General features: G+C 38.1%; 3 protein-coding genes across 6 annotated transcripts in view; 2 read left to right on the top strand and 1 right to left on the bottom strand.

Annotated features, from left to right (window-relative positions):
- Window positions 1-2567: 2567 nt before the first annotated feature.
- On the bottom strand, window positions 2568-16728 carry LOC137489867 (uncharacterized). Of its 4 annotated transcripts, none has more exons than XM_073948662.1 (4): window positions 16520-16728; window positions 16105-16251; window positions 8102-8362; window positions 2568-7188 (listed from the first exon to the last, which is right to left on the bottom strand). In XM_073948662.1, the coding sequence occupies exons 3-4, from the start codon at window positions 8118-8120 to the stop codon at window positions 6038-6040; spliced, it is 1170 nt and encodes a 389-aa protein (XP_073804763.1). In that variant the 5' UTR covers window positions 8121-8362; window positions 16105-16251; window positions 16520-16728; the 3' UTR covers window positions 2568-6037. The 4 variants fall into 4 exon arrangements, with proteins under 4 accessions (XP_073804763.1, XP_073804762.1, XP_073804761.1 ...); XM_073948661.1 differs by having other exon boundaries at window positions 16690-16728; XM_073948660.1 differs by lacking the exon at window positions 8102-8362.
- A 1476-nt stretch (window positions 16729-18204) lies between these two features.
- LOC137491038 (uncharacterized) lies at window positions 18205-25088 on the top strand. Its single transcript, XM_068220100.2, has 3 exons — window positions 18205-18247; window positions 18583-18732; window positions 23391-25088. Exons 2-3 carry the CDS (start codon window positions 18648-18650, stop codon window positions 24281-24283), a joined length of 978 nt encoding a protein of 325 aa, XP_068076201.1. The 5' UTR covers window positions 18205-18247; window positions 18583-18647; the 3' UTR covers window positions 24284-25088.
- The window catches only part of LOC137491106 (uncharacterized), a 1257671-nt gene continuing 1247953 nt past the window's right edge, over window positions 18205-27922 (top strand). Inside the window, exon 1 of the mRNA XM_073948424.1 lies at window positions 18205-18247. The gene's annotated coding sequence lies outside the window, so the exon portion shown is untranslated. The remainder of the gene's footprint in view (window positions 18248-27922) is intronic.

Genomic DNA, 27922 nt, shown 5'->3' with positions numbered 1-27922 from the left:
GTTGTTCCGAAACAGAGATTACAATTGTTACATTGTTGCTCTTTGCTCTTGGAGCGGTTCGCTTTCACACTGCAAAGTTTCTAATCGGACCAAAAGAGCTTAAACAAGTCACGTGCGAGTAAACTCTCCTCACATTGGTCAGAGTGTCAGGGTTTATTTTGCAGCGTCCCGCTCAGCTGTCAGGAGAAGTGGTGGTTTGGTGTGATTGACAGGGTGCGCGCGCGCGATGTGTCTGAGGAGAGATGCGGAGGGGAGGGGTGAGAAGGGTGCGCGACGATGCCTATTTGAGGACCTGTAGGGAGACGCGAGATTACCGGGAGATCATCACTCGTTTGCGGGCATCCGGAGACTCGCGAAACTTCCCGCTCATAATTCTCTCTTCATATAGCCGTATATGCCTATTACATATCCATAAAACACTGTGATACAACCGCGCTCGAATCGGATCGCTTTCTCACTACAATCGAACCGCTCCAGGGTTCGTTTCAATCGAGCCGAGACTACCTCATTCAAGCGATCTCGGAGCGATTACTTTGGCGCGGAACAGAGCGCGATTGCCCTGTTCACATATGCCAATCGAACCGCGCTAACTGGGCAAACGAGATACGTTCCGAAACAAAAGTGTAGGTGTGAAAGCACCCTTAGTGATCAATAAAACTGTCAATGAAAAATGATTCAGTTTAGTTATTTACTGTAAATAATATGTTGTACCAAACAGAAACAAATTATGTCATATAACAGCAAAAACTAAAAATCCAATAAAACCAGGTTACACAAATAAAATACTACAGTTATTTAAAGTAAAGGGAAATACTCTGCAATAAGCATTATATTGTATATATTTTTACAATTTTTTCTTAATGAATTACACCCTAATCTAATCTCTCTGTCATCTTTTAATCAAGCAAGTTTCTCGTGTCAGCCCAATGATTGTTTGGCTACATCACCAACCAGAGCAAGAGGTGGCAGTAACGCATCAAAAACTTTGTTTTCGACCACCGTAAAACAGGAAGAAGAAGAAAATGTCATTCTTCTAATGTAGAAACTTCTTTGTTATTGATCGGTAAAGCTGTTTCAGTAACCGAAGAGGCCTCCGGTGCACAGAACTGCACAATAGGTGGTTGGCGCTGACAAGCAGTAATACACACGGTGTGTTTGGCAACCCCCCATATGGGAGTCCAGGGCCGTAACATCCATTGTCTCTAACGTTAGCTTAAAAGACTTCCGGCATCAAAAGCAGTAGGCGTCGCGGTCATTTCCTGGCACAGGCTTAACCCAAACTCAATTTGGATTCCTTGGCCACAGCGACACTTTCCCATTTTAGCCGACAAACTGGGCTAGTGACTATCTTGTTCTGTACCTCACCTCAAGTAACCATATGACGGGTGCGCACACTTTCGCGATTTCTGCTATGACATGGAGGTAGAGGTGCACTCAACGTTACGCTGCATTAATTTTAAAATAGCCTACATTAGTAACAGTTCATTTTGTTACGGTCTGAACTTAATCCTAGGAAAGGCAAAAAAAATGCATAAAATTAAGACCTTTGTAATAAAATTCAAGACGTTGTATACCAAATTCAAGGCTATAACGCCTTAATTTGAGTTTATCAAATTTAAGACTTTTTCAATGCTTTTAAGACCCCGCCGGTACTCTGGACATGGACCTTCAGCATGCAGTGGGACAGTTTGCTGCTGAGTGTGACGTGGCAGAGAAAGAAACAGCACCTCTAAGTCAGAAACCATAATGCTTGAATGGAAAACAGTGGCCACCTCCACTTTGGCAGAGAGTCCTTACCCCAAATAGAGTATCTGATTTTTTTTGCCATGAGGAATGTAATATGAGATTAAAAGATGGATCAGTGCAGCGGCAGCAGTAATAATAATAATAATTCCTGATTGAAAAAATAACATTTCTGGGCACTCAAAGCGCTTTACACAATGGGGGGGATCTCCTCCACCACTTCATCCACCTGGATGACGCGACAGCAGCCATTTTGCACCAGCCCGCACACCACACACCAGCTGATTGGTGGAGAGGAGACAGAGATGAAGCAAATTGAATTGGATGGTTAGGAGCCCATGATGGACAGGAAGCCAGGGTTAAACCCTAACATCCCTAAACATCCTAACGACCACACACGGGACCTCGGTTTAACATCTCATCCGAAAGACGGTGCTCACTGAGCAGTATAGCATCCTCGTCACTATACTGGGGCATTAAGACCCACACAGACCGCAGGTTGGGTGCCCCCTGCTGGCCTCACTAACACCACTTAGCAGCAACCTAGCTTTCCCATGTGGTCTCCCATCCAGGTACTGACCAGGCGCAGTGCTTCAGTGGGCAGCCATGTGAGAGTTGCAGAGAGCTAGCTGCCGGCTGGTAATGGAGTTGATGTGATTGTCTGTTGTGGTGAAGGAGCTGAGACGAAAGGTAATCTAAGTACCTACTGTCACCCATGGTCATGACTGAAAGGACAAGATCTCGGATACAACCGGACACATTTTACAAAGTGTTATGACCCGCTTGTTTGAGTCGCAGCACAAAAGAGAGATGAGCCAACAAAATAACCTGAATGCAAATGATTTATTATAAAATGTAACTCATAGAACAATCAATCAATGCAACCAACAAATGTCTAGGGATACTAATGAAGATAAAGAACTTAGGATATAATCACAACAACATTTTAATTACATGATATGAAGTAATGCAAAACAAAACCATAATGTGAAAGAGTCAATGAGATGGCAGGTCTTGACATGAGGACTCCTGAGTAGCCACAGCGTCCTGAGGTAGCTAGCACAACAACTTTTATATAGCCATTGATGAGCAATGCAGGCATCCAATCACGATTTACCAAATACTCCAATCTGGATTTCTCATTCAGGGAGTCAAACAGAGAACATCATCCAACACAACACTAGCTACATGAACACACTAGTGAACACACTAGAGTGGAGTAGACGAGATTTCAAGCTACAGAGGTGCTGTTTGCCAGATGTTTATGAAACTGTTCTTCTCTCGGCCGCCATCAATGTGTTTACATAAATGCAAGGAGCGCGGCACATTTACAATTACAATTACAATCCCCATCTACTGCAGTGTAGGAGTGTTGGAAAACCTATTATACTGTATTATACTGTTATTTATAGCCTATTCAAACATTATTTAGACATGAAACATCTTGTGCACATGAGAAAATGTTTTGCTGCATTCATGTCATGTGTGCAACTTTTTGTCCATGTGTTTCTTAAGCTGCGCCGAATGAGAGAAACTCTGTAGACACTGATCAGATCTGTACGGTTTCTCTCCAGTGTGAATCCTCTTTTGTGTTTTGAGATGCATTAACTGATTAAACCTCGTCACAGTTTGAACACTTGTACGGTCTCTCCAGTGTGAATCATCTGGTGCAGTTTTTGGAGCTGTAATAAAAGTCTTCTCACACTCAAAGCACATATACTCTTTCACACCAGTGTGGATCTTCATGTGTTCATTAAGGTTTGGTGATTGGTTAAAACTCTTCCCACACTGAGTAGACGTGAATGGTTTCCCTCCAGTGTGGGTCTTCATGTGTTTAATAAAGGTCTGAGGAGCTGCTGAAACTCATCCCACATCGAAGCTGCAGTCACACTAGAATTTGAGCATGCAAAATTCTGTTGTACAGCGCTGTGAAAAGGAGCCGGAAAAGGAGTAGGGCTGTAACGATACACGATATAAAATTGAAATCGCGACACTCAGATCTACGATCCTGTGTCGCGGTGTGATAAGGGAGAATTGCGACACACCCCGTGATACCTTTCCAATAACGTCACGCGTGCCTGCAAAAGTTGAGCTAATTAACACTTTTTTTCGTTCGACATCACAAGCACTGCTCCGTTTAAGCCCTCGCAATATTTAGCCGGGAGAGCTCGCATGGAGCTCTTAGTAAGGGACCGTCTGAATGTGTCAGGAATATCAAAAACAAAACCAACTTAACCCCGCTTGACAACCGACAACGCCAGAAACATTGCCAATGCTGTCAAAGCGGCTGGATTTTCACCGCATATACGATGATTTGCTCACACTGTTAATGTGGCTGCGCAGAGAGGGATGGGCGTTCACCAAATGTCAGGTAACAGCGCAAACTTTTCTGTATCCGTGCTGTGCGATTTCTGTTTGAACCTTTGAGAGTGCTGACTGACAGGTGCGCGATGTGTGAGGTCAGAAAACACGACGAAGCTTTCAGTTAAGATGAACACAGTTTCTATAGTTATACTTTATTTAGAGATAAAGGTATATGGCTCTGCATATAATCACTCTATCTTGCTGGAGTTTATAGTCGTTTCGATTTACTTCAGGACGCATTAACGCCGCTCTGAAGGTCTAATCGCTGTTTTAAGTTATCTAGAGCTGTATGAATGTACAAATCTTGAATATCACAATATTATTAAATATTACTATTGTAACAACACAGACAGCAACACTTTTGCACAATCGATACCCAGCTGATTCAGTCGTTTCATAAGAGGACCGTGCCTCTTCTTTTTTCCTTGTCAACATAAAGGCAGTGAGGTGCGCCTCGTTTTCGCCCCTTGTTTAACTGCAAGGCATACTTATTTTGCGGGACCATAACGTGTAACCCGTGACTACAGACACATTTGCCAAAGCAGCAAAATGGAAGAAGAATATTGCTGTTTGATACAGACCTGTTGATGCTTAATCAGCGCTTATGTTGACCTGGATATGCGTAATAAACGCAACAAATAGGCTTTACTTTTTATTTTACAGCTTTTAAAGCATGTACGCAGATTAATGCAATATCATATTTAAACAACAAAACTGTTTACAAAAAGTCTACATATGCGCGCATTGTTGCTGTCTTTTCATCACGCAGCGCGCGCACTTGAACCGCGAGGGAGAGAGAGGAAAGCATAGGCTATATCAGAACATAATCTTTAAAATAATGATTTCTATTAAAATGTAAAAGGTTTTGTGATTATAATAATAACAGCGGAGCTTTAAATAAATGCATATTTTCCGTAAAGCGGGCAATTTGAGGAAGTCAGCTATTTTTCTTTGACGGAAGAAAAAAACATATGATGTGAAAAAAAAAGCCTATGCCGGTTATTAAAAAGAATCAGTCAGTATTGTCGTTTTGTAATATAAATGAATTATTTCAGTGAAAATAATTTAGGGCAGTCCTATTTATTTTATTTACATTATTCTGCTCTTCTGTGCTAAACACTGCAGGTGCGTGGAAATGCTCTGTTGTTCTGTTCCGCTATTAATATTCTAACATATAAAAATAAATCAGTATTTTAAAATGCAATATTTAATGTGTCAGACAAAAAATAGACACGTCAATTTGTTTAATATAAAATTAACAGTAATCTGACCAGTTAACTGGTAATAACCGATTAATGTTGTCGGTTAGCAAAATTAACAAAATGAGCATCCCTAGTAGCTATTTAATTTACTTTTTCTATGTAAGAGAACTTGATTGAAAAAGAATTGTCAACATGCTTGAACCATCTACAAAATGGAGTTTAGTTCTGTTTGGTTTTTCAACAGTATTTTGTTACAAAGAAAACAGAAGTGATATAGCTTTGGCTATTTATTTATTTTATATATGGCTATTTATATTGTTAATAATTTGCATAGTTAATATTGTTCTTTGATGTTTAGTTTATAAAGATTTGTCAAATGTTATTTAATAAAAAATAGTTTTAAAAATCTTTTTTTTCCCCACCCCACACGAAAAAAAAAAAAAAATCGTGATACGAACCGAATCGTGGGTCAAAAATCGTGATACGAACCGAATCGTGGGTTTGGTGTATCGTTACAGCCCTAGTCCAGAGAGGTCATGTTTTGATCTTCGATAGGTCTCACACAGTCAAGTTATGCAATTTTGCAGGTCAGAATTCACCAAGCTTGAACTCTGCAAGGCAATGAACTGCGAAACTTGAGGCACGAACTTGCATTTCCGGTCTGACGCATTCACGTGCGTCTGAATGGAAGTCTATAGCGAGAAAAGTCCAGTGTGACCACAGGATCCTCATGTGTCGACTAAGGGAGAATGAGCAGTAAAAACGCTTCCTACACTGAGTGCATTTGAATGGTTTTTCTTCATGTGTTGATTAAGGTGTGATGAGCGGGTAAAACTCTTCCCACACCGAGTGCATGTGAATGGTCTATCATCAGTGTGGATCCTCATGTGGTAATTAAGGGATGATGATAGGCTGAAACTCTTCCCACACTGAGTGCATGCGAATGGTTTCTCTCCAGTGTGGATCCTCATGTGTTGATTAAGGTGTGATGATTGGATAAAACTTCTGCCACACTGACTGCATGTGAATGGTTTCTCTCCAGTGTGTATCCTCATGTGTAGATTAAGGTATGATGACCGGATAAAACTCTTCCCACACTGAGTGCATGTGAATGGTCTCTCTTCAGTGTGGATCTTCATGTGGTAATTAAGGGATGTTGATAGGCTGAAACTCTTCCCACACTGAGTGCATGCGAATGGTTTCTCTCCAGTGTGGATCCTCATGTGTTGATTAAGGAAGAATGAGCGGTAAAAACTCTTCCCACACTGAGTGCATGTGAATGGCCTCTCTCCAGTGTGGATCCTCACGTGTTGATTAAGAGATGATGATTGGCTGAAACTCTTCCCACACTGAGTGCAAGTAAATGGTTTCTCTCCAGTGTGGATCATCATGTGTTGATTAAGGTGTGATGAGCAGGTAAAACTCTTCCCACACTGAGTGCATGCAAATGGTTTCTCTCCAGTGTGGATCCTCATGTGTCGATTAAGGGAGAATGAGCAGTAAAAACTCTTCCTACACTGAGTGCATGTGAATGGTTTCTCTCCAGTGTGGATCATCATGTGTTGATTAAGGTGTGATGAGCAGTTAAAACTCTTCCCACACTGAGTGCATGCAAATGGTTTCTCTCCAGTGTGGATCCTCATGTGTCGATTAAGGTGTGATGAGCAGTCAAAACTCTTCCCACACTGAGTGCATGTGAATGGTTTCTCTCCAGTGTGGATCATCATGTGAATCTTAAGTTTGCTTTTGTTTGCCAAACTCTTTCCACACTGAGTACAGGTGAAACGATTCTTGTTTCTCCTTTTCAAAAAAATATTTTTTTCCTCAGTTTTGACATGATGTTTCTCCTCTTTACTCCCCTCATTTTCTTCAATGCGGTCTGAAAGAAATAAATAAAACATTAGTTTTTTATTAAGTCTTAAAAACTCATCAAAAGCTGAAAAGTGAAAAGACATCACACACCTTTTCACGTACGTTTTTACAGATGTCCACATTGCAGGGCAGAAAGCAATGAGATGTATTCTTTGGCAAGTTTTGTAAATACCCAAGTGTCCACTTAATGGATGTGCGTGGTAGTGTTGGAGGAGATTTGGGATAAGGGTGGCATGTATATATATATATATATATATATATATATATATATATATATATATATATATATATATATATATATATATATATTTATATTCTGTAGTGTTTGAGTTTATCTTTCAACAGGAAACAATGATATAACTTGTCATAAAATAACCCAAACTGCTCATGCATAGTAGAATCTTTATCTACTAGGTTCTGCAATATCTTGATTATATCTGGTTCTTTGTGTTGCTCTTCCCAGATTTCTGCAATGGTGATGGGAAATACTAGTTCTTTTATAGCTGAATACACGACAACCAGGAAAGGGATGAATGCAAGATAAAAGCACCTGGTGCTTCATTCAGTGTTCCCTTTCTGTACTCAACCACAAAGTCAAATTTTTGAAGACGAAGGGGCCAGCGGATTAAACGTGAGGTGGTCTTCGTGGAGTTCATGACCCACTGAAGAGTGGAATGATCAGTGACAATAATGAAGAGTTTTGGCTCCAGGAAATGTCTCCACTTTTCGATAGCCTCTAGCAGGGGTTTTCAAACTTTTAGGACACACGCCCCCCCAAGTTTGGCCAATTTCACTCGCGCCCCCTCCCTTTTTGTCCAGCGAGCCAAAATTATAAAGCATGTGCAAACATCACTCCCATATTATTTGCTGCGTTTAAAGTGCATATAATAATTACACTGAATCATAAACATGTAGCTTACCTGATTCAGTGTGATACATGAGTCTGTTTTTGATGTACGTACACACAGAAAATGCTGCTTCGCAGAGCCAAGTTGAAGCAAAAGGCAAGAGTACATCAATTTCAAGTTCCGAAAGTTCAGCATATTCTGTATCCACTGCCAGCCAGAATTCTGAGTGTGGTTGAGTCGAACAGTGTCTTCAAAGTACGGTCACTTGAAAGGTGCAGAAGGGCATCCAGCGCTTTGTAAACTTGGTTCCAATTATGCTGCTCAGAAAAATACCTATTGAAATGTGCAGACAGAGATGGCAGATGTAGAGTGATTTCCGTTTTAGTAGTATCTCGGTTAAACACATTTTCTTTGTTAAATTCATCCAAGGTCAGGAACATTTCTAGATTTTCTTGCATCCACCTGCCCTCTCCATCGCTCCAGTTTCTTCACAAAGCCCACAATTTCATCAGACATTGTTAGTAGGTTTGAACACAGGCCTTGAAGGGACAAATTAAGCGAATTAAGCCAATCAAATATGTCAGACAGGTATGTACAATCTGTGAGCCACTTAGTGTCAGTAAAACGACTCCTAAAGGAAGATCCACAATCAATTAGAAAAATCCTCAGTTCGTCATGCAATGAAAAAATACGCTGCAGGATTTTGCCTGTGGAGAGCCATCTAACCTCCTTGTGTTGACTGGTCATCGTTTGTTTTTGTCCTCTTAATGCTAATTCTTTACATCGAAAAAAGTTGACTGGCTTATCTTTTGACATTGGATGTTTCATCTGAAAGTGACGCACCAGTTTCACAGGTTTTAAACAGTCATTTGCAAGGACCTCTGAACACACAACACATTGTGGACATGGTTCGTTATTAATCGTATTGTATGTACTGTTTATCATACTTCCGTTGCTTTGATGCACACAGGCCTTTGGTTTTTGCAGTGAACGTTAATCCTCTCTGTGTGGAGATCCCCGTTGATGCGGAGGGTTGGTCATCTGTTTGCTTTAATGCTTCAGAAGGGCACTCGTCATTTTTTTTGTCAGACAATTTACCGGTGTTATCTTCACCGTCATTCATTTTGAAAAGCCACAGGTCCATTTTTTGTATATGTTTTACGCGATCGCATTAACTACAAAAGGTGCCTCGTGCTTGTTAGTTAGCTCCGGGACTAATCAGATTGACTCTTGTAAACATAAAAAAACATCATATTTACTCGAGTGCACACCTCAGTTTCTCACTCCCCCCTTAACAGGCGCTGGCGCCCCACAGTTTGAAAACCCCTGGCCTATAGTATGGCTAAACATTCCTTCCCTGTAGCTGAGTAATTAACCTTCAGTTTGGTCAGTGTTCGACTTCCATAGACAATAAATTCCTCCTGTCCTTGCGCCTTGTGTTGTGTCAACACTGCACCTACTCCTGAATCACTGGCATCGGTCGAAACCACAAAGGGGAGTCGGAGATCAGGATGTCAAAGGATGGGAGGCGAGGTGAGACAAGTCTTTAATTTCTTCAATGCTTTTTGACATTGAGGTGTCCATTGAAAAATTTGCCCTTTTTTCTTCAATAAGTTCATAGGCTCTGCAATTTGAGAAAAGTTTGGCACGAACATATGGTACCACCCTGCCAATCCAAGGAATCTTTTAACGTCTTTGATGTTTTTTGAAACCGGGTAGGATTTTATCGCTTCTACTTTTATGGAATCAGCAGGAATGGCCAGGGTGTTCACCACATGTCCCAGAAATGATAATTTATGTTGGCAGAATTTACTTTTCTTCAGGTTAATGATCAGACCAGCTTTGTGTAACCAGGTGATGACACTTTGAAGATCTTTAAAGTGTTGGGTGACTGAGGGCGAGTATATGATGATGTCATCAATATACATAAAACACATTTTTCCCCGCAACTCTCCTAGGACAGACTCCATTAATTGCTGGAATGTTGCTGGGTCATTTTAAAGTCCAAAGAGCATAACTTTAAAGTGGTATAGGCCCAAGAGGGATGGATTGGATTCACTTCCAGGCTTCATAGTTACCTGCCTGTACCCACTGTTGAGATCAATCGTGGAGAAGATGACAGCACCAGAGAGGGATTCCATCTCTTTCTGTGATAGAGTTCACTTTACGATAGTCCACACAGAACCTCATACTGCTATCTTTTTTGGGGACAAGGACATTAGCCGCATTTCCACTATCGGCCAGTGCGAGCCAGGGCTTTAATCGGGCCGGGCAAATAGCCCGGGAGGTTTAGAAATGAGGCCGAAATCATGTCGCGTTTCCACTGTCGGGCTAGTAGCTCACAGCGCGTCACGCAAACACCGCCCACAGAACGTCCGCGAATCAAACGTCACACAACCCGCCCACTTCAGCGGGAATCAGGACAGGCAGATAAAGCACACCATAGAATTATCACAAAACGAAACCATTAAAATGAAGAAAACCGAAACAAACAAATGACACGTTACTGTACAGCAGTACATGAAATGTCTATACGCACAGACCTGTGTATTTCCATTCATTACATTTGTTTACTCGCCGACCGACTGTTGGCATTGTGCATCGAGTGCTCTCGCCACTAACAGAGGGAACCAACACAGAGAGCGCACACATCCATAATATAAAGCCACAGAAATTCTCCTTTATAACTCGATATGGCATGTATTTTATAACATCCTCGTTTTGATAGACGTCGTGTTAAGTGTTTTACAGCACAAGAGCGAGTAGCCTATTAAAATATAGCCATATTTGTTGCGTTCAGCAGCTATTCACTAAAGCTCTTCATTTAAAGTTTCATTTATAAATTTAACCAGGTCATATAAAAAACATAAAAAGTTGTTTGAGGATATAGAACACATTTTGTGTTTGGACTTTCCCCCGATGCGCTTAAAGCAGTGAGCGCTGCGCAGGACTGAGTGACAGAAAAAAAGGTGTAGGCTAGATTCTGCTTTCACTCACCGAAATAATGCTCTGTTTGCGCTATTTGATTAATATCATCGCATCCAAATACTTAACGTAATTTGTTAAGTTTTATGTCTTTCTGTTGTATTTATATTGTGTATTATCTCCAAAATAAATAAAGAAAAAAGCCACTCGTGGCATAACAGAGCTGTGAAGGAGCGCTCTTGCCCGGTCTCACACACACATACAGGCATCTAAACGCGCACAAACAAACATTTTAAACTTGACAAAAACTCTCGAAAACCTTTACTGTTTGCTGTGTCTTTAATATGGTGTAAAGATTATTATGCGCTATTGAAACAAAGGAGGACGCAGCAAAAAACGTCACTATAAAATAAAACTACTTTATTATTTTATGCAGCAGCCTTACATTTAAAAGGGAAACATAAGGGTGATCATACGCAAAAAGACCCCAGACTATAAGGCCAGATGTTTTCTTTCCCTTATTTCTTTATTTGTTTGGTGCATGTACTCATGTGCAATCAGAAAACTGCTCGCCTCTCCTTTCACTCCGCCCTGAAGCCCCAGCTGGCCCTCCTTGGCCCAAGGTATTTGGCGGACCGAAAAAGGCTGGCCGCTGGCCCCAAGAAAGCCCCGCTTTGGCCCGATTAAGCCCCGGAACCGACAGTGGAAACGTCACTGGCCTTGGCTCGCTCGCTTTAGGCGCGATAGTGGAAATGCAGCTAATGCGTGAGGCCCACGCTAAGTGTGTAGGTTCTGTGAGGCCATTCATTAGCATTTCTTTGACTTGCTCTTTAACAATCTCTTGCTTCTCTGGTGTTAAACGGTATGGATGTTGTCTGATCAGCACAGGGAAGTCAGTATACAAGCAGTGCTGTAGAACAGTTGTTCTTCCAAGCTGGGAGGTACATACTTGTGGATTCTGCAGAAGTAGATGATGTAACTGGCACTTTACTTCCAGATGCAGGTGAGATTGATCAACTAATGCTTTTCATTAGTGTCTTGTCATCCCTATTATCTGGTAACTAGAATAGACTTTGTGGTGGGGGAATTGAGGTGAACAATGAAAGAGCTTGGCTTGAGTTTTTTCTGTGCACTTTTTTTCTTCTGGTGCAGGTATGTTTTATTCTGGAATGCTGGCCTGCCTGGCTCCAGTGTCGAACATGGCTTTTCCAGACCAAGCACCAATGGTGCTTGGTACAATTAGCTGTTGTGGTATGAACTCATGGGTAGGAGGATGACTTGGTTTTGCTGTAATTGTGGAGTTAGAGTTGTAACATAGATGCTGTTGTGGGAAGGTGCAGGCCTTTGATGCTGTGTGGGTATATTTTATCTCCTTCAGCAGTGGTTCTCAATATACCAATATAAAATAGACCAGGATTTCGAAGCGATGATTTTGACATGAAAAGTGACCAATCACAATCGACCTTGTCTAGTTTTGCGTAAAACGTAAGGGCGGGAACAAAGGCCTTTCTGTGTTAAAGTGACAGAAAACAACAACTTAAAAACAAATGCATTATTGAAATAATGCTCTTTGGGTGCATAGGTTTTTACTGTAGAGATGTTATTCACAAGAGTAATTAAGCCGCGGACATCCTGCCATTTTGAAGATCTACTTACGTTTGGCTCTCTTCTCACCGAAGGAGTTTACTCGCCTCTAACATATCACTCTTCTGAAGCCTAGTTTAATACAATCTGAGAGCATACTCACACTATGTACAGTTGCTTTGAACCAGGCCAAAGCACGCTTGTCCCCCCTCCCGACTCCTCCGACATCCCGCACTCACATAACATTCAGGCTGGGCACGCTTACATCATCGATGATGCACTGTTCAGTAGAGAAGTGCTCTCGCTCAGTACAGTGGAGACTTCTCTAGTAATGTTGTTTTAGTTGTTTGGGATGCGGTGACACACAATCAAATATTTCGCCGAACAGATCCGCCAATTCTGACACTCATAAACAGTCATAAAGTCCACGTGCTGCAGGAATTAGGAGGTTTGCTGAAGGCACAGCTGTGGTGCAGTGAGGGGTTTGCGTCTTTAATAAACTACAACAGTTTTGTGTTCATTGAACTGTAAGAATGATTAATAAATGCATATGAAATAGTCCCTTAAAAGAAACGTCTTGCTTTCAGTTTCTGGCTTAGGGGCGTTTTGCACTCACACACAAGCGTACCGCGCCAAAGCCCAAGTGAACTGTGCCTGAGCCCGATTCAGCGCACTCACACTTCTCTAACGATCAGGGAAACAGGCCTGGGCACGGTTCAGATAGCATAGTGTGATTAGGCTCTAAGAGTGTCGGCGCGGGACTGCAGGTAATACGCAATTATTCATTTCTGCAAATGTCGCCAGTGCTTTATTTTAACACGAGAGTGCAGTCATGTAGTTAATCGCCAAAACTGGATATCCGAGCCCTTAAATAGGCTTTTTTAAATGAACTGCAAGTCCTCTCATGATCTCATCATCGCGTGTGTGCTAAGACTATATACAATTGTGATCTCTCAGAAGTAGAAATTATTTATCTTTGCTCCTCGACTAAACTTAGTCAAAAACTATCAAGTATTTAGAATTAGATTGGATGCATGACCGGTGACAATGCTAACACACTTACTTGGCTGTATTGTGAAGTGAAACTTAGCCTACCAAACTTTTAGCAAAGGTGGAACTTTTTATTTCTTTACGGCAAAAGAATTATGCTAGAAATGTTTCTGGATGAGGTATTTATGTGATTTATACATAATAGGGGTGTTCTGATCTGTCTTAAAGCATCACAAAATTGTACAGACATTACAGGTCAAAGCAATCTGTTACATTTATCAAAATAAACATTATTAAAGCACTGCCTTGAGAAATGTTCAAGAGTAAAATAAAATATTGTATAGACAACGAGCAAATAAGAAAAACTGTGTAAAATATGTAAATAAAATCCCAAGTTTAAATCTTTTCATCATATACTTTAAACATTTAAAAGCTTGAAAGTATTGTTTAAGAATGGACAAAAAGTGTCTCTATGGCCTTAAAAGTATGTGGTAGTTTTGCCAGTGTATTAAAAATGATTCGTTGTCATGTACGGAAAAAAATAGACCATATTTTGTTAATGCAAATACCTATATGTAGCCTTGTGATTTAAACAATTAAACAATTTAAATAATTGTATAATTAAAAAGGGCCATAATGAAAAACATATTTTTTTTCAAAAGTAATTAACTAGCACTCAAAGTAGTTTTTTAAAGAGTAATTTGTAAAATATTATTATCATTTACTAAAACTTGTATTATTTTAGCAGTGTATTATAACTTGAGTACAAATATTCTTTTCTCTTTTCATCTGTGAGATAACATCAACAAATAAACAAAAAAATGCACAAGCACATTAAGTAAAGGTGTATTATATTATAAATAAATGATTAATTAATTGTTTTATTATTTTTATTATTATTAATCATAATAATAAATGGTTTTCATTTGTATAAATCAATAGACAGTTCCTATGCAGTATTTTTATGAATTGTTGAAAAAACATTGCAGGTGTTCAACACATTGCATGTCAGTCTTGGCTTATTATATTAACGCTGTTTTTAGGATCTAAAAATGTATTCTTTAAAAAGCAAAAAGATTCCAATGGCAACACCTGCTGGTACGTGAAGAATATGGTCAATACTGACGAACTTCACACTCAAATGTTTGCATATCATCAGCATGCTGTAATCCATTTCCTAAGCAGCAAAAGTCTTTTTTAGACTAATTTGTTTTGTCTCACATCGTCCCACAACAACATCGTATAGTTTAGAATACTGTACAATGTTTTATAATAATTAATTATTTTGGTGTCCATTTCATTCAGCATATTTAAAATTAAGGGCATCCACGTTTTTTTGACATACTGTAAATCAGGGTTTCTACAGGTGTCACCAGGTTAAATGTAAGACTTTTTAAGATCATTATGAATGAAATTTTAGATTAAGGAATTTTTCAATTGGCCCAGATGAAAAAGATTTTTATTTGTCCAAACAAAAAATATTTTAATATAAAATATTTAATAATACAATAATAAATCAATAATAATAATAACATTAAAAATATTATTATTAAAATAATAATAACATTATTATTATCAATAATAATAATAACATTAACATTTTAGATATTTCTTAGCAAAAGATCTTAAATATTGTGTAAAAACAAGAGAGCTCTACTTGGATCAACACCCTTTTTTCCCCAAAATAAACTTTCTTTAAAATAAAAAAACCAACAAATTAACAAATGTTTTAAAAGTTTTAAAAACTATATTAAACTAAATCTATGCACAAAAATCTGTCCAGGTCGATATCCTCAGCAGTCCTTATCATTATGATAAACAGAGTTAAAATGTCTTGTTGGTGATTGTATGGGTTTTGGCCAGATTGGGTAACAAAACATGAACAAAGGAAAATGAAGACTTTAAGACTTAAAAAAGATTTAAGACATACAGCACGATATTTCAGTAAATTTAAGACTTTTTAAGGCCTAAATTTTTGATTTTGGAATTTAAGACATTTTAATACACAGCGGAAACCCTGTTTAAACACAATAGCCCAGGTAATTAGTTATTATTATAATGTAGTTCAAACTAAGATACTATCTGTGAAAACTATTGACAACTACAAAAACAAGTTTAAACCCATGAAGAAGTTGATAAAAAAAGGGAATTGTGATCAACGTGACACATGCAAATGGAAAGTACTAAGTCAACACTATCACTGTAATAGCAGATATCTTCTATGAGAATACTGTAGGTCAAATATTGTCAGCTCAGTTAAACTTTTTTATTTTTTTGTTTTTATTTATTTTATATAGCGCCAGTGCTCAAGGACACTTAACAAACAAAGAGAACAAGAAAAGCAATAACCTTAAGAAGGTAGTGAAAATAGGAGACAAATAATACATAACAAGTCTGACATAAATAAGAACAAGTGATGAAACTCATTCTGTCTTTCAATGAGTGCTTATGTGCATTTAGGAGAACTAGGCAGCACACTCAGGGCTGCAAGATGAATTAAATTAGTATTCTTATTATTAAAATATATCTGAATGAGGATCAAATGACTGAGTTGGTCTTTAAGAATGTAAACCAACCTGTTTGTTCCTGCAGATCTTCCTGTTTGACTGTGAATGTTTCTTCAATCTTCACATCTTCACTCTCCTCTTTAATAAACGCCATCTTTATAACAGTGTGGAGATCAGTCACTTCAGCAGTTTTTCTCTGTGTTTGGACACTTTATCCTGTTTAAAACAAAAAAACATATTAAAAAACGTCCTGATTAAAATAAATAAAACAATGAACAGAAACAAAATGACTTCTCTTCAATACTTGCTTTAACAGTTTTATATGAGAGTCATTACCAAAAATAAATCAGGTAAGTCTGAGCAAGACACAATGAGTTTATTAAAACTAGTACTCCATTTCTTATATATAGTGATTTATCCTTAGAATGGAATGACATTATGCTTTTTAATAAATTAAACCTTAATTAAAACACCTATTACTCACATTTCTGTTGCTTTATTCAAACAATAGCCCTAATTACTGTGAGTAAATTGTACTTCGTTGTAAAAAGGGTCAAAATAATGTCAACAGCAGGTTCCTAATTTAGCATCGGATGAAAACCCTGAAACTTTATTCAATCGCTTTATATTTATGTAAAGGTTTTAAAAACAAACCTTTCTCCAGCTGAATCAAGCGCAAGAGCGGCGCAGCCTAATGACGTCACACGCCACGCCAAAATAAAAGTCTTTTGTTTTTAGTTTTTTGCCACTTACTGTTGCAGTCATGACTTGTTCAAACATTTCTCTCCCTAGTTTTCTACTTTACACTTGGTCTCTCTCTCTCTCTCTCTCTCTCTCTCTCTCTCTCTCAAACACACACACACACACAATCACAGATGTTCAGTATTTGAAGTTGATCAAAACCTTTAATCTAAACATTTTAAAACAACTTCAAAAAAGTGCCTTTGAGACATCAAAAAAATGATAATAATAAAGTTTAAGATTTTTTTAATTTAACCACATAGTTGTATTATTTAGACATTAGACTGTAAGAAATGAATGTTGGTCAAGCTCCTGCACTTTTTACAATTAATCTACTAACAGAAAAACAGCAAACAAACCTCAAATTGTGTCAACACTGTCAAGGACAAATTCAAAGTATATCTTCATTTCAGTGTGATTAATAAATGTGTATTTTCAGAAAGGTCATGTGTCCCTTTACAAACCCAACTTTATAGATTATTAAAAAAAACTATTCGTAATAATGAAATATTGGACAAAACATTGATTTCCAGATAAAATATGCAATCGTTGCACATTATTTTTTAAATAAAAATCCAAGATTTAAAATATTTAGTCAAACTTTCAAACATTATTAACTGGCCCTTATTGGTTAATTAAGACATCATACAAGATGTTTTGCTGAGGTTATAAATAATTTGTTCATTTTCATAAAATTTGAACATACGTTATCGTGTGACATTCAGCAACTGTGAGACGGCGTTCTTACTACTTGTTTTAATATTTTTGTGGCAGTTTATCAATACTGCCTAGAATACAGAATACAGCAGTAATTCTATTAATATTAAACATAGTTCATTTATTTTTTCTTTTTAATTTAACAACTGCATGTGTAAACTTTCAAGTATAAAAATGCCACACAAATGAATAGAATCAAACTTTTTAATATATATTTTACAACATTTAATACATACAGTGCACATCTAATATTATAAGCAAACAGTATAAAACAAAGTATAGATTTTATTACACAAACACACACACACACAAATTTATTCAGTTTTAAAATTAATTACAGTAATATTATTGACTAATATGATAATGTTAATTGGATTTAAGTACAATGCAGTTTGTAAAGTAATATTTTCTGTCTTTTAGTAGATATATTATATGAGAGACTTGCTTTGTTTACCAAATAAAGTGAATCTATTTGGATTTGCATTGTAAACATTAAATAAAAGTAAAAAAGTTATTATTATTTTTATTTCCCATATTAAGGTTTTAGTTATGATACTGCCAAAATCATTCCACAGAAGATTTTTACCTAAATTTTCCGCAAAAATAGCAAAAAACATCCGCAGATTCCGTCTGGCTCTAGTCATGACTGCAACAGTAAGTTGCAACAAAGCTTAACAAAAAGACTTTTATTTTGGCGTGTCGTGTGACGTCATCAGGCGGCGCCGCTTCAGCGCTGTAATTTAACTGGAGAAAGGTTTGTTTTAAAACGTTTACAGATGTAAACCGATTTAAAGTTTAAGTTTTTTATATGATGTTAAATTATGTTACTGCTGTTGGAAATATTATTTTAACCTTTTATACAACGTAGTACTATTTTATTCTCAGTAACCGAGGGCTTTTTTTTAAATAAAGTAAAAGAAAAGTGTGTAGTAAGTGTTTTAAAGAAACGTTTTACCTGATTTCTTTTTGTTAATTACTCTTATATAAAGAAACTGTTTAAGTAGTTAAGTGTTGAAGAGAAGTTATTTTGTTTCTGTTCATTGTTTATTTTAAACAGGACATTTTTATTGTTTTGTTCATTTTAAACAGAATAAAGTGTCCAAACACAGAGAAAAACTCCTCCAGAATCGACTGATCTCCACACTGTTTTAAAGATGGCGTTTATTAAACAGGAGAGTGAAGATGTGAAAATTGAAGACACATTCAGAGTCAAACAGGAAGATCTGCAGGAACAAACAGGTTGATTTTTTATTATCAGGCCTCTTTTACACTTGTGCGTTTTAGTTTTAAAACGATGTCCACACTAGCATTTCACCTAGCGTTTCTGAACAGCTCTCTGTCCACACCAAAACGCTGAAAACGCACAACACGTAACCACACACACACTCTCGGGCAAGCGCTGCAGAATATCTATAAAAATGAGAGCTGTGCTCGTCGGACTGCTCATCAAGCATCTCCCGCTGGATCTAATCTCCCTATATTTATTAAACGTGATATTTCATTCATCTTGTTGTCTTTATCTAATGACATATTACCCGACTTTGGTCATTGGAATCTATTACTTGTTCTCAGGTAACGTGTTTTGGCTAAGCGCAAAGATAAGTTAATGATAATGTAACCACGTAGCCTACATTCTGTATATTGACAGATCGCTTGCCTTTATTTCCTATAATGTATCAACTTATTGTATGTTATACTTTTATAATGGCCATTATCGATTATTAAAACTGATATTCAGCAAATGAGAGGGTAAGTTTCGTATTTTCACTGAAATTGAAAAGAGGCAGTTGTTATAGGCTCCGTTTTGTTATTAATATCCACACAGTGAAGATAACGCTCATAAATGCAGCACAACGCCTCAACATTTCTGCTGTCTGTTAAGTTGCTAATATCAAAATGAAAATAGGCAGTTCCTTAAAACTTGTTTTCATTTTATTGTTGAGAAAGTGAAACAACGTAGCCAGGATGATGTGAATGAAGTTATAAAGTACACTGTTCCCTTTGAAGATTTACCCGTGTCCTCGGTATAGTCTGCTTTTCCATATCAAACTGAGAAGAAGAGACTGCAGCCTTGATCAAACTTGCGAAGTCTGAACTTACTAGAAGAGAATGCAGGACTGAACTGTGTGTAAAGTTAGGCTACTTAATATTGAGGAAAAGCCCCAATCAGAGAGGCGAATGTCGGCAGCCCCGCCTCCGTTTTCAGATGTCTCTGTTTTCCCCATCCACACTGAGACGGAGCAGCAGCGTTTCAGAATGAAAACGGCCTGTTCAGCGTTTCCAAAACGCTCGTTTTCGGCACTCGAAAACTCCGGCGTAGTGTGGCAGATGGCATAACCGTAGCAAAACTTATGCATTTTAAAACGAAAATGCATTAGTGTAAATGGGGCCTCAAAGACCAACTCATTCATCTGATCCTCATTCAGATATATTTTATTAATAAGAATACTAAATTTAATCCATCTTGCAGCCCTGAGTGTGCTGCCTAGTTCTCCTAAACGCACAAAAGCACTCATTGAAAGACAGAATATGTTTGCATATGTCACGTTGATCACAATTCCCCTTTTTTCATCAACTTCTTCATGGGTTTAAACTTGTTTCTAGTAGTTGTTACTAATTCTCACAGATAGTATCTGAATTAGAATTACATCATTATTATAATAACTATTGACCAGGGCTATTGTGTTTAAACAGGGTTTCCTTGGAGTCTTAAAAAGTCTTAAATTTACTGAAATGTTGTGCTGTAGGTCTTAAATCTTTTATAAACAAGTCTTCATTTTTCCTTTGGTCTTTAATTAAGGTTCATGTTTTTCTACCCAATCTGGCCAAAACCCATACAATCACCATCAATCCAACTCAATAAAAATTTTATCTTATTATTCAAAAAGGTCATTTTAACTTGTTTTAAATTATTTATTAAAATGCTTTAATTATTTTCCTTACAATAACATTTGTTTAAATGTGCTTCATGTATTTACTGCTAAGGACATTGACCTGGACAGACCTGTGTTTTGCACAGGTTTAGTTTATTATAGTTTTTAAAACTTTTAAAACATTTGTCCATTTGTTTTTTTATTTTAAATAAAGTTTATTTTGGAAAAAAAAGTTTTTTTTATTACACAAAATTTTAAATCTTGCTAGAAATATCTAAAATATATACATAAAAAATTTAATATTCATTTACTATTGTATTATTAAAATTATTATATTTTTGATAGGGCAAATAAAAATCTTTTCCATCTGGGCCATTTTACACGGTATTTAAAATCATTTGAAAGAAATATCTAAAACATTTTAATTTTATTATTCATTTATTATTGTATTATTAAATGTATTAAATTATATTATTTTTTTGATAGAGCAAATAAAATCTTTTTCATCTGGGCCAAATAATTGTTATAAAACATTGTACAGTATTTTAAACTATATGATGTTGCTGTGGGATGACGCGTGACAAACCAAACAAATTATTGTGGAACAAAAATGTTTAGCATTGCACTGACTACAACTGGCCAACAAACTAGTCTAAAAATGACTTTTTCTGCTTAAGAAATGGATTACAGCATGCTGATGATATGCAAACATTTGAGTGAAAAATTTGTCAGTATTGACCATATTCTTCACGAACCAGCAGGCTGCGCCATTGGAGTCTTTTTACTTGAGTTTTTTTTTTTTAAAGAATTAATTTATCCATCATAAAAACAGTGTTATGCTGCTTAGGCATGAGACAATAACTGCTTTCAAGGTATGCCGTTTGGAAAAATCAAAGTTTTAAAACGGCCAATATTTTCTTCTGTACCATTCCTACAGTATATCTAAGTTTTTTTTTTGTTTTTTTTTTCACAACAACAGTATCTCCAGCAGATAAAAGATGTCATTTTTAATCGTAAAGAAATGTGTTTTTGAAACTAATGAAGACAGCAGAAGTCAATGATTCATTTAAATTTTTTAGCCTGACAAAAAAAGAAAAAAGACTCAAAAGAAAATATATTGTAATATAAAGTTTTTGTTTTTTACCCAGACATTCATTCATTCATTCATATTCTTGTCGGCTTAGTCCCTTTATTAATCCAGGGTCGCCACAGCAGAATGAACCACCAACTTATCCAGCAAGTTTTTATGCAGCGGATGCCATTCCAGCCGCTACCCATCTCTGGAAAACATCCACACACATTCACTCTGGACAATTTAGTCTACCCAATTCACCTGTACCACATGTCTTGGGACTGTGGGGGAAACCGGAGCACCCAGAGGAAACCCTAGCAAACGCAGGGAGAACATGCAAACTCCACACAGAAACACTAACTGAGCCGAGGCTCGACCCAGCGACCTTCTTGCTGTGAGGCGACAGCACTACCTACTGCGCCACTGCCTCGCCACCCAGACATTTAAAAATAATATATTTTAGAGCAGTAATCTCAGTACCTCAAAACCGTGATATTTTTATTCAAGCTTATCATACCATCAGAATCTTATACTGGCCCATGCCTAATGCTGCTTGATGTTGCAAAGTTATATTTTCTTATTTTCTTATTTTTCTTTGTATGTATAGTCATGAACATGTATAGCCGTTTATTATTCCAGGTCATTTCTCCAATAGGCAACTGAATTGTAAGTTTTAAATCAATAGCAAATGAGATCAGGTCACTATGACATGATTGAGAATGTTTATATGTTGCTGTTTGTCGTTGTACTACGTCTATTCTGAGAGCTGATGCTGAGTATTCTTAGGAATTTTCACAGAAATTGTTAACCCTGGGTCATTCTAACCCTGGATAAACAGAATCCTGGGTTACCTGTAAATACGTTTCACACTGCTCATGCTATACCTGGGGTTATAAAATAATCCTGGGTGTTCATTAACAGACAGTTCACATTCGCAAACACCGGGTTAACAATATTATTTGTATATTTACATTGTCACTGTCCCTGATTGGACAAACAGCAGATAACCTGTTTTTTAAATGGCATTTCTGCATTTTGTCAGGTATATAAAATGTCATCATGTAGGTCTTCAGCTAAGCCTCAGGACATGCACAAAGGCAAGAAAACAAAAACAAAAGTACAAATGAATGAATACCAGTAGCAAAGTATGTCATCTTGCCATATTCTCATCACTTCAATTTACAGCAAACATGGCATTAAGCATTTGCACAAGTTCATTCATTCATTTACCTTCGGCTTACTCCCTTTATTCATCAGGGGTCGCCACAGTGGAATGAACCACCAACTTATCAAGCATATGCTTTAAACAGCGGATGCCTGTCCAGCTGCAAACCAGTACCGGAGAACATTTGCATAAGTTATATACAATAATGCAAACTCACTAATATAAGCTGAATTATGCGCACTTGCTATGAACATGCAGGATTTGTGTCAATCAGGTTTTCCAAGAAAGAGATGCACATGAGGGAACACAACATAAGTAATCTAGAGCATTTGATCATTTGCATTTACAGCCACAGGCACAAAAAGAGCTTGGTTTTTCTCTGACCTCCGAAATGAAATATTCTGCAAGGTATATGATCTGATTTTGAGCTGAAACCTCAGACACATTCTAGGAACACTAAAGACTTACTTTACATCTTGTAAAAAAAGGTTCATAATAGGAACTCTTTAAAGGTATTTCTGACCCAGAAATGTAAATAGCCTCACCATTGACTTTCCATTGTGTGGTATTAAACCTTGATGAGTTTCCTGATTCTGTTGAACACAAAATAAGATATTGTGATAAAAACGCTGGCTTACTTTGTGTTCCAGAAGAAAGGAAATGTTTAAAAGCACATGATGGAGAGTAAATAGTAGAGTCCCTTTAATATTTGGGGTAAATATCCATGTCATGCTTACCACTTTGTGCTTTTATACTAAAGTTCACTTTTTTTGTTCTTTTTTTAAAGACCTGATGGTGCTGAAAGAAGAGACTCATCAATGGAATGAAATGGAAGAAAAAAAACACCAAGAAATAACAACTGATGAAAAACCCACACTCACTAAAAAGACTTCATCACGCGGAAGACCTCGGAAATCCAAATCTGGGTGTAATTTCAGCTGTAAACGGTGTAGAAAGAGTTTCAGTCAAAGGTCAAACCTTGATGTTCACATGAGAGTTCACACAGGGAAGAAACCTTACACCTGCAAACAGTGTGGAAAAAGCTTCTATACTATAGGAAACTTAACAGTGCACATGAGAATTCACACTGGAGAGAGGCCGTATGCATGCCAAAAGTGTGGGAAAAGCTTCTATACTACAGGAAACTTGGCAGCGCACATGAGAATTCACACTGGAGAGAAGCCTTACTCTTGCCTCCAGTGTGGAAAGAGCTATAAGCAAAATGGCAACCTTGAAGTCCACATGAGAACTCACACTGGAGAGAGAAGCTTTCTTTGCACACAGTGTGGGAAAGGTTTTTCTCAAAAACAAAACCTTAAAATCCACATGAGGATTCACACTGGAGAGAAACCTTACACATGCACAGAGTGTGGTAAAAGTTTCAGATGTAAAAACACACTCGATCACCACATGATAAGTCACACTGGAGAGAAGCCGTTTGCATGTGCTCATTGTGGAAAGAGCTTCACAACCAAAGCTAGGCTCATGAATCACACGAATGGTCACACTGGAACCACATGTGATCAGTGTGGAAAGAGTCTCACATGCAAAGACTCCATAAAGCAACACATGAAGATTCACTCAGGCGAGCGTTTTCGATGCAGTGAGTGTGGAAAGGGCTTTAAACATAAAAGAAGCCTCATCAATCACATGAAGCTTCACAATGGAGAGCAAAAATGAGGCCTTGTCCAGCGGAGCTTAAGGCTCTCACCCGGGATAGCATCTCGGGACAAGTGTGAACTCTTGAATACATCTCAAGTTACTGGAATGAAACCCTTTGAACCTGAAGATTTAAACTCAATAACTGAAGAGGGGTGAAGATGTGCCAGGTTGTGAGAGTTTCTACAGGGCTGCAATAAAGCAAAATAACTCTATATGTGTTTCAAGTTATTATGAACTGAAAACCAGTTGTTTACAGAAAGTTTAATTGTTTTCATGAAGAAAACTAGTTTCTTTTCTAAAATCAGTCCATCAAAATAAATGTGTAGTGTTTTGAAGCCAAAGTCTTCATTTGTTACCCACAACACATCAAGATTTGATCAAGTCAAAATCTCATAATCTGACACAAATCTGATCTGTGGTAACTGGCAAATGGCATTATGTAGTCTAAACAGGGCTTTATGGAGTCTGCATCAGTCTCTCACTGTCATTGCAAGTTCACACCGGCCGAGTTTAGGTGGATTTTTATTCACCACCAAGTTTTGTGACACTGCAGACAAAAGCCCAAAATTGGAGGCAAATCGGTGTTTGTTTAAGGGAGTGACAATCAAACAATGTGAATAATCAAAAACACAATCTAAGGGTGTAGGACAGTTTTTTCTGCATCTCCCCAAACATTTTCTCCTCCCTAATCTTTCTAATTCTTTTTTCAGTGCAGACCATTTGATTGCAGTGTGCAATGTGCACAAATTTGGTTTCCTTTGAAGAAATGTTCATGTGAAAACTCCCACATTACTACAAATAAATCTGTGTATGGGAAACCCAGTATCTCTATTGTGAATGAGAATATGAGTGATTTGTTAGCTTACATGCTAATTCCAGGACTCAACAGACTATTGAAGCACTTCAGCTATCTGTTCATTCAAATTCTATATATATATATAGACATTGCTGTTTGTAATAGTAGTCACACACACATTTGATTCATTTTATTTGGAATGACTAATACTATTAAAACAACACAGCATCCAAATAATCGTAAGGAGCCCATAATGTTTCACAATAAAAGCAGCATGCAACCATTGATGATCTTTTGCGTGGCACTAGACACTCAATCCATTCTATGTGCAGTATTAAGTAAATGGATTAAGGATAGAGATGGCATCGTCTTCTCCACACATGAAGACTGCCTATTATTGCAGATACAGAACAATACTTTGCAATTTGTTTAGAGATTTTTTTACTGAGTCCGGCAATTTGTAGTCCTCTCACACATAGTTTATGAACATGCCCAAGGCTACCGTAAATTAAAACCACCAACTTAGTGTTGTAGCCACACACTTTCAGAGCATTCACTAATGGTTGATATTTCAGCATTTTTTCTGAATAGCACAGATCCATGTATGAGTCAAAACAACAGCCTACTTCCATAATCAGAATGTTTTTCAGTACTTCATTCACAACAACAATATCAGGAGTGTTTGGAGAATCTCTAATGACAGCACTCAGAACATGTGCATTACTGCTCAGTGATGGAAACCAGTTCATTCGTACAGTCTTGTTAGTGTATAGTGCACTGTGCACACTGAGTCTGTCAACCTCTTTAGCTGTGATGTTCACAATGCGATCGTGACGTGTGATGTACATGCCTCTGAACGCGGGGCAGCCGTTCATTATGTGCGCTGTTGATTCCACCGTTCTATCGCTATGTAATAAACAGAAGGGCTCGTGGTGTTTCGGGTACCACACGGACAGATTAAACTTTGTAGGAAGTGTTTGTAAACGAGCTCTAATGACAAACTTAAGAATAGTGTGGTCAATAGCGGGGTTGTGTAGCGCAGTGTGTGAGACTGTGTGATCCGCGCTCTGCAGGCAGGCCAGTTTGCCCTGCAGCCGCAGATGAGTCCAGTAACTGCGCTGCTGTGTGTAAAAGTGCTGGAGAATCTCATACCTGCACGTCCTGCCCTTCAGCTCCTTCTTTTCTCCACCATTATCTAAAGTTGCTTCAGCAGATGTGTTATCAATGTCCATGATCGCCTCATCGCTGACTTTCACCTGCTGTCCGCTCGTGTTCCTCCAGCTCAGCTGTATGTTATTGCTGCTGCACAAGTCATTCAGGTCCGGCCAGTCTGAGCGCACTCCAAATCCCACAGACGCTGTATCCAGCCTACCATTGAGTTTCTTTCTGAATCCTAAGAAACTTGTTTCTCCTTCAGCTGCATATGGCACCTTGCGTTTGTCCAGATCCAGAAGGAGTGAGCTCCGGGCTAGCCTTTGTACTGTCGGGTCATCGCTGTTCAACATGTGCAATAGATGGTTTATCCTAGTAGCTGTGTAGATCCACTCGATATTGGGAAACCCGAGTCCGCCCTCTGTATTATTAGTGAATAAAATACTTCTTGTCGTGTGTGTATTAAGACATAGCCATTTTCGTGCCAGCTGCACAGCCTTATCATTCATTTGCTTTAAAGCTTTCTTTGAGATGTGTACGTTAGCAAACAGATGTTGTATTTTGGAGAGAGCGATCTCACGAACTGCTTGGAGTTTTAGACAGGCTGGTAGGGGACAGCGATCTATTTTGTCCAGTCTGCTAAAATATTCATTGCAGGTTTCATTCAGTTGTTCTTGCCATTCTCCAGCTACGTTAAATTTATGTCCAAGGTAACTATAAGTCTCATGTCTGGCATAAACTCTGATCGCATTTCCTGAGATTGTGAACACAGGAGGATGGTCATATTTGGCTCTGTACCACCTGTTGCCGCCGGATCGGCGTTCATAAAACACTGCGCACTTGCTGTTCTTCACCTCGAGTCCAGACCACTGCAGAAAGCGGTCAGTGTCTGACAACATATTGGTAATGACATTTTCCTCTCTTGACACTAAGACGACGTCATCTGCGTAGGCTTGGACGGGATTCGGAGATATTACATCGGGCGGGGCGAGGAGGCAGATCCATTTCAGCTATTGGTTTAATGCCAGAATAAAATTCACTGCGCTCCAAGGACAGCCTGTTTTAATTCCAACTGCGAGCTTTATGGGTTTTGTCAATTGCTGTCCGCACATTACTTGTATAAAAGATTTCTCATATACATCCTTAACTATCAGTCTGTACTGCTCTGGCAGTTTTATCTCTTCAAGAGAGCGAATCATTTCACTATGAGGTAAAGACCCAAAAGCATCCCGAAAGTCAAGAAACACAGCAAAAAAGCGAGAGGACTCGTGTTTAAAGTCATCAATAGCAGTCTTCAAACAGAAAACATGTTTGTTCATTCCTTGCCTCTCTATATATGCTTTTTGCTTTGTTGATAGTATACCAGAATCCACAAACCAAGGCAGAATACGATTTAAAATGCATTTCATAAATACCTTGTAAATGGAGGGCAGCAGTGATATATCCCTCCAGGTGGAGGGGTCTTCCGGAATGTTGTCTTTCTTGGGAATCCTGTGGATGATGGCTCCTTTCCACAAATCAGGAACTTTTCCATTGATTAGGCAGACATTGAAAATCTGTGTTAACGTCGTTGCTGTAAAGTGTTTTGTCGCTTTAAGCACTTCATAAGTTACCCCGTCAGCTCCACAAGCCTTGTTGTTGGGAAGGCTGAGAAGCACTTCTGTGATTTCATTTGTGGTGAAGTTGGAAGTTCTGGGCTGTGTGTTGAT

The sequence above is a fragment of the Danio rerio genome, chromosome 4 (assembly GCF_049306965.1).
Source record: "Danio rerio strain Tuebingen ecotype United States chromosome 4, GRCz12tu, whole genome shotgun sequence".
Classification (NCBI taxonomy): Eukaryota; Metazoa; Chordata; class Actinopteri; order Cypriniformes; family Danionidae; genus Danio; species Danio rerio.
This window is presented reverse-complemented; position numbering and strand designations above follow the sequence as displayed.